The 13,162-nt window shown below is 41.4% G+C and overlaps 1 protein-coding gene across 3 annotated transcripts; it reads left to right on the top strand.

The window, feature by feature from the left end:
* Positions 1 to 686: 686 nt before the first annotated feature.
* On the top strand, positions 687 to 13,162 carry si:dkey-222b8.4 (uncharacterized protein KIAA0895). Of its 3 annotated transcripts, none has more exons than XM_038725123.1 (7): positions 687 to 1,030; positions 2,242 to 2,915; positions 5,107 to 5,250; positions 6,435 to 6,567; positions 7,456 to 7,761; positions 7,975 to 8,072; positions 10,943 to 13,162. In XM_038725123.1, the coding sequence occupies exons 1-7, from the start codon at positions 1,006 to 1,008 to the stop codon at positions 11,099 to 11,101; spliced, it is 1,539 nt and encodes a 512-aa protein (XP_038581051.1). In that variant the 5' UTR covers positions 687 to 1,005; the 3' UTR covers positions 11,102 to 13,162. The 3 variants fall into 3 exon arrangements, with proteins under 3 accessions (XP_038581051.1, XP_038581053.1, XP_038581054.1); XM_038725125.1 differs by having other exon boundaries at positions 689 to 1,030; positions 2,246 to 2,915; XM_038725126.1 differs by having other exon boundaries at positions 699 to 828.

The raw sequence follows: 13,162 nt of genomic DNA, 5'->3' as shown, positions 1-13,162 counted from the left end.
AATGTTAAAATGTTGCCATATGCAGTATCATCCATTCAGTTTTGTTGTTGTTTTTAATGTAAAGCCAGTCGCCCCCTATAGGATGAAAAGAGTCACCAGATAAGGTTTGCAGACGTGCCACATAAAATAACTGTATTTTTTTTTTTGTATTGAGAAAAATGTTTTGAATTAAGTCAGGTGTGGAGAAGATTAAAATGGGCACCCATATGAATTAAATCCTTTGCTATTTCTGCAATGTAAAGAAAAATTAGGTTCTAGACTTTTGTTGTAGATGCTGTAAAGTGACCAGTTACAGTGTTGGTGTTAAAGTGGGGCAAACTCACTTTGTCACTAGGATCTTAGTAGCCCACTTTTCCTGGAACGCGTACGTTCTTCAGCCTCGTCAACCTCTGATCCTAAATTTACCTTTTTTATCCGTTCCCATACTTTTATGGCTTTCTGGGTGGCAGGTGCTAACAGTCCACAGAAAACTACAATGATGGCGTCTACTTGCAACACATTTCTGAGTTTAAATAAAACGAGTATTAAATTTAGTGCTGAACTTTAAAAACGTCCACCTAACATCAAACCTCAATATTTTCTTAACCTCTTCTCAGAGAGGGACTTCATTTCCCATGAGCATCCACGTGCATTGCGTATGTCCTAACGAAACCATGGAAACAGATAAGTCAGTGCAGATCCTGTACCACACAGTCTGCTGCTCGGCTCTTTCTTGCCAGTTTGGCGGGGGCTCTGTTAGTGTAGGCAGGTCGTGTAATGTCAGCCCAGCCTTTAAAATGGTTTTAAAATATGTCTTACGTGTCGTAATACGTAGTAACTAACTTACAGGTAACTCGCTTTCATCGTTGGCTTTCTATTTGGACCATACAGTCTATGATGATTTGGACATTAGCCGGCTAATTCAGCTAACTGTTAGGTCAACTTGCTAAGTGACGTTGGTACTCTTCAAACAGCACTGTGGTATTGTAGGTTGACGCTAAACATTACAGAGAGCTTTAACAGAGGATGCTTGAGTCAATAAAAGTAACAGGTAATATTGCATTTGTTTCTCTTATTTTTCTGTGACTCTATGTAGGAGCTTGTCTATTTTGCGGGTTAAAAAGGTACTACTTTAAATGTAATACCGTTATATTAGTAATGTTAACTTTTCTTAAAACTGCTGATATGGCATCGTTATCCTAAGTGGTTAGCTCAGTAAAAGGTGGGTAAGTTGAAACGTGATCCCCAGTGAGCTATTAATTAACTTATTATTACTAGGAAAATTTAAAGAACATAAACGAAAACCGAATATATTTTAGTGATGCATGTGTTACCGGTATTCTCATTTTATTTTGCATTATATATAACCTACATTATATTTTATAGTGCATAACGTACTGTATCCTATGCTTTCTGTTGGGAAGAATCATGGAAGTCTGAAAAACAGATTTCTGGTGAGCTCACTCAGTGCTGAATCACGCTGATTATTAGTAATCAGGTGCTTTCAGTTAACACATTGATTAATGTGATGGATAACACTGAGATGCTTGAGCACTGATTCATGTTGTGTAGTTGAATTAGCTGTGATAAATGTGATTTCATATATGGTAACTGGTTTGAAGAGGTCTTAAATGTACTCACATAGTAGTATTCACTACACAGGAATGCTGGCTTGATTACATTTCTGCCTAGAATGTGATGTATTAGTAGCAATTGACATAGAATGATGAGATACCTAATGTGTTAGGTAATAGTATTTGATTGGGTGGCTGAGCAAGGCAATGATTACTGTGCTGCTGAGGTCATTAGTTTGTGCTGCGTGGATTCCGGCTCAGCGCTCCTGTCCGAACAGAGAGCCTTCTCACTGTGATGATGTTCCAGGTCGCCTTACTGGAAATCGCAGAGCCCTGCACTCTCATGAAACTGAATGGTGCATAGCCATGGACTGCTGACATAACACAAGTCACTTTGGGTTTATTTGAGTCAGATCACATTATTATGATTGTAGAAGACAGTTTTTACTTTGCTTAGCGAGATGTAAAAACAAATTTCATCACACTGGTTACAAGTTAGGGTATCCATTTATAAGTACCTTGTTTTTATTTTTAGCTTGGCATCACAATAGATCTAATTTTATCTTGCCTTGATAAGAGGATTAGTCTATCAAGCTATCTAGAAGAGGTATGCACGTGAACGTGATTCTAAAATAAGCAGCAAACAGTTTCACTGTCCTCCCACTTGTCTCTCATCTTATTTCTTCAGAAAGACTCCACTGGCCAGAAGTAGAAATGTCCAAAAAGTATATCTTAAACTCTGCTGACAACGCACTGAGTCCAAGCCAAGTGTACCTGGAAAAAATTTCTTCAGGCGTCCTCAAAGACCTCTTCAGCACTGGCTCCAGCAGCTATAACGTCCTGCTGCAGGCTGAGAAGGAGGAGAAGCTGATCCCCAAGCAGTCCCCATACAAGAGACCAAAAACATCAGGGAAATGTAGCACCACATTTAGTAAAAGAAACCGTCCAGGCCTGGGTTTTAAAAAGGTACGTGCTCCAGAAGTTGTCGGGAAACCTGCGCAGACAAATCGTGTCCTCTCAGGAAGCAGCTCCAATCTGCCTAAACCAGCACGAAACATCGCAGTTGTGGGCAGGACCATGGGCCTAAACCCTCGGACAGTTCCACAGCTCAGGAAGATGTGCATTCCCACTTCTCCTCGCACTAAACTTCCCTCGCTGCACAAAGCAGCAATCACAAGGGAGGTGGAAAATGCCAAGAAGCTCTGCATCCTTACAGCCATAAAGCCATCTAATGTTGAGAAAGAGAAGGCCAAGTTTTTCAAGTCTGACTTCAACTACAATCCACAGTTTGAGTACAGCAACCCCGTTTCTCCACTTGTCCTGGCACGTCATAACAATGCCTCTGATCGCTTCCTGACAAAGGTAAGGGTGTGTTTGTGTTTGTGTTTGTTTTTGGTTTAATTTTTGTGGTTTGGTTTAAGTGCGAGCAGTATCATCTGCAACAAACAGCCTGTTTTGAAATGCTTAAAGGCACAGACTATAAGAAACATGAACTAAACCTCTGTGATTTTGTCGCAGTAGGTCTCTGAAGAGAGATTGTGAAGCTCAATGTGGGTGGGTCCAGCCGTCGCCTTCTTGGCTGTGGCTGACTCACCTAACTCACAGCTAATCCAAAAATGGCCAAAGAGGTGAAGCTAAGGCGGGCCAAATGAAGCCTGGTTGCTGCAGCTAGGCCCCTGTGACATCCCAACCTGTCTCAAACTGGCCCTTAATTACGCGTAACTTCAGGCCTTAATATAAAGTTGTCATGAAGGGGGAAATTAGCTTAAACCATTTTTGTTCCAGGCTGTAAACATGTTTTAAATTCTAATTACTGTGGAAACAGTATTTAGACTTTCATGTTAGCAAATAAAACAGAAAAAATAGCATACAAACTGAATAAATATGATATGAAAAATCCAAACACTTAACCCTGCTCATCTCATGCTCAGATTTATCCTGAGTCTCTGTGTTTCTCAAAATACCATAAGTACTGTATCAAGGCAAAAATGGGACAGAGATAAAATACCAAAAAAGAAAGTACACTCAGGCAGCGAGTGCAAGATTGCACCAGTTTCTGGCCCGAAGGCAGTGACAGGTCATTCATCACAGTTCCCCAAGTGCATGAGGTTGGACGCTGGTTTGAGCGGTCAAGTTGGATACTGTGACCACAGAGACTTGCTGCCAAAGCTGTTTAGCGTCAGGGCCAATCGGAGCTGATGCAGTGTGAGTCTGTTGTCCAAGTGAAAGTGGAAAGACTTTGCTTAGCAAACAATGGATGATTAGTTTAAAACAGCCTCAGTGGCTATCTTACATCAACATTAACAGTGTGAGTACATCCCATGAGCAACACTGAAGCTGGAGACAAATCACACACAGTATTTTCAAAACTATGTTTTTTAAAATACAAGGATTCAGATTCATGGTTTGATCAGCCTCCCCCCACCTCAAATCAATAAATAAGGGTATGAGATCAGACGTGTTTCTACTGAACAGGAAAACAGCCCTGTGGTGTTCAGTTGCAGGCTATTTTAGTAACGCAAGTACACAGATAGTAAGAGAAAGAATGAGCTCAACCGGAAATGCAGTAAAGTGATCCTGCGGAGAATGCTCATGTTTTTTTGTTTTTCCTGGACTCTTCCCTAGTTTGTCACGTTTTCTTTCTCTGTGCTGCACTTTGAAAGTGGACTGTCACTTGAATTACATTTGCCTTGCAGTATTATATTTATGGCATTTGTTGAGGGAAATGGAGTTCACTAGTCCTAAACAGAGTAATAATTCATGGAAATGTGGAGCAGCCCTTCATTCAATGTATAGTAAGACTGTAAGCTACAGTTATGCAGAAGCACAACTTCAAAACCATTGCTAGGCAAGACTCATGAGAATTCTACTACACATGCTAGACATGATTCAAAAGTTAAGATTAAAAGAGTATCTGTCTCTTAAAAAGCAAGAAATAATCCAGAGAAAGTCAGACTCACCAGTAGGTTTTTTTCCACCATTATCACCCCTGTCAGCTACTAAGAAGAAGCAGTTTATGTCCATTAAGTGCACACTTTACTGACAAGATGTTAATGGTTTGTGTGTAATGACTCTGTATCAGTTACGATAACAATCATTGAACTAGTCGATGGGACAAGAAACATAAGCCTGAGCAGAGATGACCCCAGCACTTTATCCAGATTATCTAGTAAAGTGAATGTGAGCATGCTTGTAATGTTCATAACAATTTCTTCAAATACAAAGAGATGTAGTTATGAAGGGGGTGGATAAGAAAGTTCTGACATCTAGAGTTGCTGGGGTCAGATTATTGTGTCTCTCTCTGTTGAGTCACAGACATCTGGAGACATGCCACATACCAGCCTGCTTCAAGACCTCCACCATCATCCGCCCAAAAATGTGAAAACCTACTTGCCAATAAATCTGATTCTGATAAACAGGGCAGGCCAGTTGTAAGATTATTGCTTTGGAGTACTGTATAAGTACTGGCTGTCCAAAGCCCCACCAACAGAAGGTGTCATGACAGTCATTAGTCACGGCAGCTCTAACTTTATGAGTTTGTCCTCTCTTGCAGGCAGTACACATCATGGAGCTTGCTCTGCAGCGATATGGCAGCTACGAGAAGTTTGAACAGGTCACTGGTGGCCAGCTCCTCACCAGGAGTCGCATCTGGCACAATGTCAAGAAATACATGGAGAAAGAAGGCTGCATGGGGGAGGTAAGAGGACGAGCAACTCATGCTTATTTTTATGATGTATTGCTTTTTATATGCACACGCTCATGGTTTGTAGAGAATTTTCTGTACACTAAAGACCCCATTAAGAGGCTTTCATTTTGAGCCTGGTATTTTTCTGTGGCTGCACTGTGCAGTTTGTGTCATGGTGCATTCGTACATCACCATTTCAGAGCAGCAGACAGCAGGGCATCAAAGTGAATGAGCTCCAGGGAAGTGAGACCTTTGCTTGTGCGGAGCTGTGTTTATGTAACCATCAACAAATACATGTTACATCACCGAGTTAATAATGTTCCACTGAACACATTACACCACATATACACGCACCTTGTGCATGCAAGTCCTAAAGAGTTTAGAAATACTAGACAGTAGAAAGAAAATACAAGAGAGTGAGTAATCCACACAAAAACTCTGACTCTGACATATGTGATGTAGATGGTCGAAGAACATATTTCAGCAACGTAGAGCATCAGTGCTTTTGGAATAACTCAAAAAATACTACATAGCCACAGGCTCTGCAAGGGTTTGCACAACATCACCTTTGTCACCTCCTATGTCCATATGAGGGTCCACACTGACACATTTGCAGACATGCAGATGCAGCCTAAAATTTAGGAACCATCTACGCAGACAACTAATGCAGTGTTAATGCCCTTGGATTCACTGCCAGCCTTGCATCCATGCTTGTATTCATTGAACAAGAAAGAAGAATATAATTGATAAGTATTTCTTGAACAACAGGTCAGTCACTCCCCCTCTGTCAAATCTGATGGACACTAGAGAGCCTCACTATTTGAATCAGACTGATTGCTATGTAAGGCATGATCATGTCCCAACAGGAAATTCTCATCACCTTCTCCATTGAAATGAACGGGGAGTACCTTGTTTTAGGTGCAGTCACACCGAAGGCATAGACATCCTTCTTCCCAGCCACATAATTCAGCTCCAGCTGGGGAATTCCAAGTAATGACCAGATGTACCATCTGTACCATTTTGCTAATCTTATAGTGTTTTTGTTGTCACAAGTTGTCACAAATACTCTTACACCACTAATGGTGAAAATGAAGTTGGAGGTGAATACGACAGGTTAAAGGAAAATACACCTAAATGTAAATCTAAACAGCAAAAAAGTAACAATAAAATACTATGAGTTCTGTCTGTGTTGATAGATCGTAGTTCAGGTGACAGATGACCTCCTGTCCAGAGCCTCCATGACGGTGGTGAACAGCAGACCCACACTGACCATCAACGTCTCCACTGCACGAGAGCACTGGCTGGAAGGCATGCTGAGGCATGAGATAGGTGAGTACAGAAGCTCACATACAGGTGTTATTCTTAATGTGGGGCTCCTGGAGGTCACCGGCCAAATGGAAAATCATTAAAATTCAGCTGTAATGCAGTTCACTGCATGACATATACTATCGTTCAAAAGTTTGGGGTCACTTAGAAACGTAGGTAAGTAGGTAGATTTATTTTTTCACAGAACAACAGGTTTTAGAGTGAAATTGAGTTGTGCAACTCCCTTCTGCTACGTAGCAGACAATATACAGTAATATAAAAGCAATTATAAAAATGTCTGATAGCTCGGGGGAAAAAGCTGCTCTGCAGTCTGGTGGTGTGGCAGCTGAAACTTCTGTATCTCTTCCCAGAAGGCAGCAGGGTGAACAGGCTGTGGCTGGGTGGGTACTGTCCTTTAGTATCCTTTGGGCTCTGCAGACACCTCACCTCACCGATATCACTGATGCTCGGTAGATGGGTACCAATGATCTTCAGAGCAGTTTTAATCCACTCTACAAGATTAGCATTTTCCTTCTGATATGAAGTCTCATCATTGTTGTTCTGGCCTATGATGGTGGTGTCGTCTGCAAACATGCAAAATATCCTCGCTGAGAATGGCCCTCTGGGCGCCTCTGTAGATATTCTATTACAAATCAGCCATTTTCAGCAACAACATTCATTTACAACATTAACCATGTCCACATTGTATTTCTGGTCAATTTGATGTTATTTTAATGGACTAAAAACTGTGATTTCCTTTTGAAAACAATGAATTGTTTGAATTTGAACAGTAGTGTAAATGACTCCTCTAATCACAGGTCTCATTGACCATCCAAGAGACTGGTATTGATACGCTGCTTGCATCTTACTGGTATTGCTATTAATAAAGTTGGCTTTGAACCCAAATTGAAGGTACACATTATTTCCGTGGCATCAACAACTGCCACCAGCCATGGAGCAGCAGCGTGGGCAGGAAGAAGCACAACCTGAAGCCTCTGAACCCCACAGAGGAGGGCCTGGCCAGCATTCACAGTGTCCTGTTCCGGAAAGACCCCACACTGTGGCGCGCCGCCCTGCTCTACTACACCGTCTACCAGGCCAGCCACATGTCCTTCTCTCAGCTCTTCCATGATCTGGGACGCTTCGTCCAGGACCCCAATACCCGCTGGGACTACTGTGTCCGAGCCAAGAGGGGCCAGACCAATACAGCACAGCCAGGTCACTATGTCAATTGACAGGGTTTAAAATTCAAAAGAGAGTTTGCTGATGTATGCTGCCAATGTTATGCTTGCTCACACAATTAATGTAGAGTCAGACAATCCAACACTGGTTGTCTTAATCTGAATTGTGATATGTTCAAAATAAGACAAAAAAAACAGCCCTTTCAAATTCATACTTGTCAAACTTCTTTTCTGAACTCTCACATTACAGGTTGCTTCAGTAAAGACCAGGTCTACCTGGATGGTATCCTGAAGATCCTGAAATACAGAGACAAAATCAACTTTCCACTGCTGATGGCTCTAGGAAAGGTGAGGCAGCTCATCTATCTCTGTCTGGTGGTATTAGTCAGTTTACTGAGTCGCTAAGTAGCAGCTACTGCTACTGAATTATCCAGTAGCAGAGAGTCTTCTTATTAGATGTTTCAGTGCTGTCATTCACATGCACAGTCAAGCACATTGATCAGACCTGTACCAGGTGGCTGCTCCTCCCTGCCGCTGCTTCATTCTCTCCCACCACAGTCACTGGCTGTATCTAAATGACTTGCAGCCCCATGCAGCTATCTGTTATATGTTCCATGATGATATCTGGAAGTCCGCAAAAAGTCATATTAAGGTTGTCTTGGGATTAACTTGATTGCACGTGTGGTGAGGTCCGTACATTCGGAGTCAGCCACAGTGTCTAGGAGGCAGTCTAATCAAACGCCCCAGCTACCTCAATTAAGTCCTGTCAGTGTGTATTAGTGGTTCTACTCTGAGCACCTTGATCTGTGCTCACTGCCAAGAAACTCATTTCAGTTGCTTATACAGTATCTCACATTTTTTCATGTGACAACTCTGAAGAAATGACACTTTGCTACAAAGTAAAGTAGTGAGTGTACAGCTTGTATAACAGTGTAAATTTGCTGTCCCCTCAAAATAATACATCACACAGCCATTAATGTCAACAAAAGCGAGGACACCCCTAAGTGAAAATGTGCAAATGACGACGTCACGGAGCTGGTGGATGTTAGAGACCTTGCGCTCCTCCACCTTCCGTTTAAGGATTCCCCACAGATGCACAATATGGTTTAGGTCTGGAGACATGCTTGGCCAGTCCATCACCTTCACCCTCAGCTTCTTTAGCGAGGCAGTGGTCGTCTTAGAGGTGTGTTTGGGGTCGTTATCATGTTGGAATACTGCCCTGCGGCCCAGTCTGCAAAGGGAGGGGATCCTGCTCTGCTTCAGTGTGTCACAGTACATGTTGGCATTCATGGTTCCCTCAATGAACTGGAGCTCCCCAGTGCCGGCAGCACTCATGCAGCCCCAGACCAGGACACTCCCACCACCATGTTTGACTGCAGGCAAGATACACTTGTCTTTGTCCTCCTCTCACGCTTGACATAATCTGAACCAAATAAGTTTATCTTGGTCTCATCAGACCATAACCTGCCTGGTAAATCATGAACTTACTGACTGTCCGGTACAGCGTCTGTTTAACTGCTGACGCTGCACCAATCCACCTGTCGATCTCACGATCCATCCGCTTTTCTGAACAAGTTTCTGAATTTACCACCACAGCGTTGCACACAACAGCTTAGAAAGTGATAAATAGTTGTAGTGATGCCTTGATACCCTCCACTGCCATTCTTTTTGGATGCAGTCATTAACAAGAAGTTGAGATTTGTACAGCTTCCTCTTTAACATCCACAGCTCCAACATACTGCAATGATGATGGGTTTTCTGTATCAGAGGAGCAGATTACACCTCAGTGTTGTGCTGACAGTGTCCGGTCTTTATCTGACATCCCAGACAGTTATGTTCCTATTAAGAGCTATTTTAATAGCATCCGTGGCATCCAGTCACATTAAATACAAGTTTAACTACACAGAAGATCGTTACAGTTCAGACGGGGGAAAATGAATGGAAAGCTGAATGAGGCTATTATAATACCGTCTCTAAGGAGGGAACAGACCGTGTTCTGCTTCAGAGGAGCCGAAGGCACTGATGATTAAACAAGGTGCTCATTCCAGCTGTAGATGTTGAATGTGATGTAAGAAGTAATGTGTTTTTAATAACACCACTGGGTTGAGGGCGGAATCCACAAAATAACTGTTATGAAATGATGAAATGAATTGAAAACTTAACTGAGCAAAGGGTGACAGTCCAGGTCGACTCACTTTCTCACATTACGCTAATTCATTTCATTAGGAATTTATAGGTTTTTTAGCCACGATTGCTGCATGACTTTAGGAACGGCAGTGCCAGTCTGTCAGTCAGTCCAACACTTTGATGTATATTGAAATATCTCACCAGCAAGTTGATGGATTGTTAGGAAATTTGGTTTAGTCACTAATAACTGATGTTTCCTTCTAGCGTCATCATCAGGTCAAAATACCAGTTTGTCCAACACTCTGGTTAATGACCTCATAGTCTCAGCTGTACTTCGTGTTTGTGCCAAACTGAAAAGGGAACAGTCGGAATCATTACCTGCTAAACAAAAGCATGTTCGCATTTGACTTTGTGTGCATGTTAGCATGCTGGCATTAGCATTGAGCTCAAAGCACCACTGAGCTAACAGAGCTGCTAGTATGGATGTATACTCTTAGTCTCGTTTAAATGCATTTAAAGATATAATGTAAATATATTTTATTTTAATGTTAGTTTAAAACAATCAAAATGAAACTAACATGATCAACAGAATGTGAAGCAGTAACAGTTCTGATCAAGGTAAAGGTACAAATCTATGGATTGTGTTGCAGAGAAAACTACTGAAGTTAGCAAGCTAACCAGCTAGCGGCAAAACGTCCTGCCTCGTAATACCATTTGCCACAATAGTCCGGTAGTATTGCTCAGGCATCCCTCCATAGTTTCAGCTGTGAGATGTGTGTTCACTATGTCTAAACATTTTTTTCTAATAAATAAACAAAATAAACTCAGAAAATGTTAAGGAAGGAAATATTCTTATACCAGTTTTTCTGATCAAACTGAATCATACAACCGCACCAGCAGTTATGACCTAATATGTGATGCTGCCCCATAATTTTTTGGGATATGAATTTTACAGGTGGAGAGTTGCTCCTCATCGGTTGCTTTTCCCTACTGGTTCTGGTGGTTAATCGTACTTTCATTTTTTAGTTGCAGTGCAGCAGGTTGCTAATTCTGTCACTTGTTTGTTTGTTGTTATTTTTCTGTGGGCTAAGGTGTCATTTGAAGACGTGGACCGCCTGAAAGCACTGGCTCAGATGGAGAACGTCCGCATCCCGCACTTCATGCAGGACCAGACGAGGTATGCCGAGCAGCTTACGAAAATCATGACGTTCAACCAGCTGACTGACGAGGAGCTCAAGACCATTGTCTGAGCCTACTCCGGGCTCCTGCACAAACCTGATCACACCCGTATTAAATCTGTCACAACACTGCCAGCCCTGGCCCGCATGCCTCAACACCAACACCATTACTGTGCATGGTAGAAGAGTGTGTGACTTGTGCAGTGTACTGTATTGCATGTACCGGGGAGTTGTGTTAGACAGGATACATACATTTAATCTGATAGTAGCTTTTAATTAAAAATCTGTTACAGCCCAGTCATTTCTCTTCTGATACAGAAGGAATGTGTTGCTTTTAGGGCTGGATGTAGTTTGAACATTTCCTTTACCAGTGCCAATACAATACCTTAATGTTTCTAATATTTTTCAATACCTTACATTATTTACTTGTTACCAAGCACTTAATGCCAATTTCTTTTTACCCGACAGCTTCTGAGTCAAGATAGTTCACTTTGCGGTTCGATACCCAGTGTTAGGTGGGGAGTGCTTTCATTTATATCTTCTCTGTAGCTACATTAGCATGGTTTTAAAAGCAAACGTTTAATATCCCATGCTCACCTAAATTAGAGCCTGAATGATACTGGATTGTTTAGGCTTGTATTGATGTTTGAGATGTCAGTTGATGTTTCTTTTTTAACAATCCTGTGATTAAACGTGTTGGATAAGCGTCCTTTAAATTTGGTCGTTAAAATATTGTGACCAAGATATATACCTATACACCTGTCAGTGCTTTGTGGTTCACAAAATCTGTTTTAGTTTACTTGTGCATATACACTTACATATTTTAGGGATTTCTGAGCTTCTATTCCATTGCATGCCCTGTTGCCTTGATGGAGAAAACTAGCTACCCATGCTGAAAGGATAATCAGTAGAATCATCACACCATACCATCTGATAGGTAACGTGAGGAAATATTGTGGAATTAACGCTGGAAAATCTGGATAAAGGTGCAGGTGTTTGCTTACTTTTCAAATGCATTAAAGAAACGTGAGGCACCAGAGCCACTGTGAACAACGTTAATTCTACAACATATTTTAGCATTCGGCTGAGTGGGTTGCATTCAAGTTCATTTGATCAAATGATGTGCTAATTTGAATGTATTCTGAATATATTTTTTAAAGAATGATGTGGTGGTGTGATAAGCTAAACCAGCCAGTGAAATCGGCTGCAATAATATATCCACTGGGCTCTAATCTAAATACTGCCCCAGACGCAATTTCAACCTGACCGACATGAGATTACCTGAATGCTTATTTTTCTGTGTGAAGTTGTGCATGAATAGGGTTACATTTAGACATATGGAATTACCATTAGTTTAAGCATAAGCCATCAAAAAGTTGTTGTTGATCTAGTTCCAAAAGGCTTTGTCTTTCTCTCATGCACCTATGATCTAAGTGTACTTACCTAGTGTTTTATATCCATCACTTTAGTGAAGATGAACACATTCTTGCATTCTTTTTTCCTCTAGAGACAACTTAAGGTTACTATTTTTGTAGTACAGATGTTAGGCATTAAAACAGAGTTGTTGCTCGAGAGAAAGATGGCGAAAGCAGGGTGGTTCACAGCAGCTGTCTTACTAGAGGGAGATGGACAGATAACTAACACAGGCCTGCTAATTAAAGCTGAGCTTTTCTGCATTGTCTGACATTTGCTGAAAAGAAAATGTCCCTGAAGTGTGAAAGTCATTTAATGCTGTGTCAATTTGAAGGTGTGTTAAGCATTACGCTCTATGAAGCTCCAGTGATCCAAGGGAACTGACTTGAAGCCCTATTTGCACTTTGTTACCTTTGATCTACCTTTTCACCTGCACTGACATGGGCAGTTACTGTGTTGGTGTCTTTTAGACAGACTGATATATTGATGTTTTACAAAACAAACCACACGCCTCGTGGTTTTACTGTGATACTTGATGAGTTTTTGTGTTGTTAATACCAAGAATGATCTAATATTGGGAGCACGTGTGCTGGTCCGCTTCCTCAAAGACCCCTTAAATGGTACAGTAAAGTAACATGGCATTTCTATGTGATGTTTTCTATTTGATTTTTTGGTGATATTCATAGATATAATCTTCAAATAAAGTGGACTACCTGAAAA

The sequence above is a fragment of the Micropterus salmoides genome, unplaced genomic scaffold (genome assembly GCF_014851395.1).
Source record: "Micropterus salmoides isolate LMB-PRFRI ecotype aquatic unplaced genomic scaffold, ASM1485139v1 Ms_hic_scaffold_17, whole genome shotgun sequence".
Classification (NCBI taxonomy): Eukaryota; Metazoa; Chordata; class Actinopteri; order Centrarchiformes; family Centrarchidae; genus Micropterus; species Micropterus salmoides.
Note: the sequence above shows the minus strand (reverse complement) of the source record. Positions and strands in the feature narration are given on the sequence as shown.

Bases quoted from the DNA above. Each gene is read 5' to 3' on its own strand.
- si:dkey-222b8.4 (XM_038725123.1), top strand. From the start codon at position 1,006: ATGCTTGAGTCAATAAAAGTAACAG. The intron at 1,031-2,241 runs GTAATATTGCAT...TTATTTCTTCAG, and splicing joins TGAGTCAATAAAAGTAACAG to AAAGACTCCACTGGCCAGAA. The intron at 6,568-7,455 runs GTGAGTACAGAA...CCCAAATTGAAG, and splicing joins CATGCTGAGGCATGAGATAG to GTACACATTATTTCCGTGGC.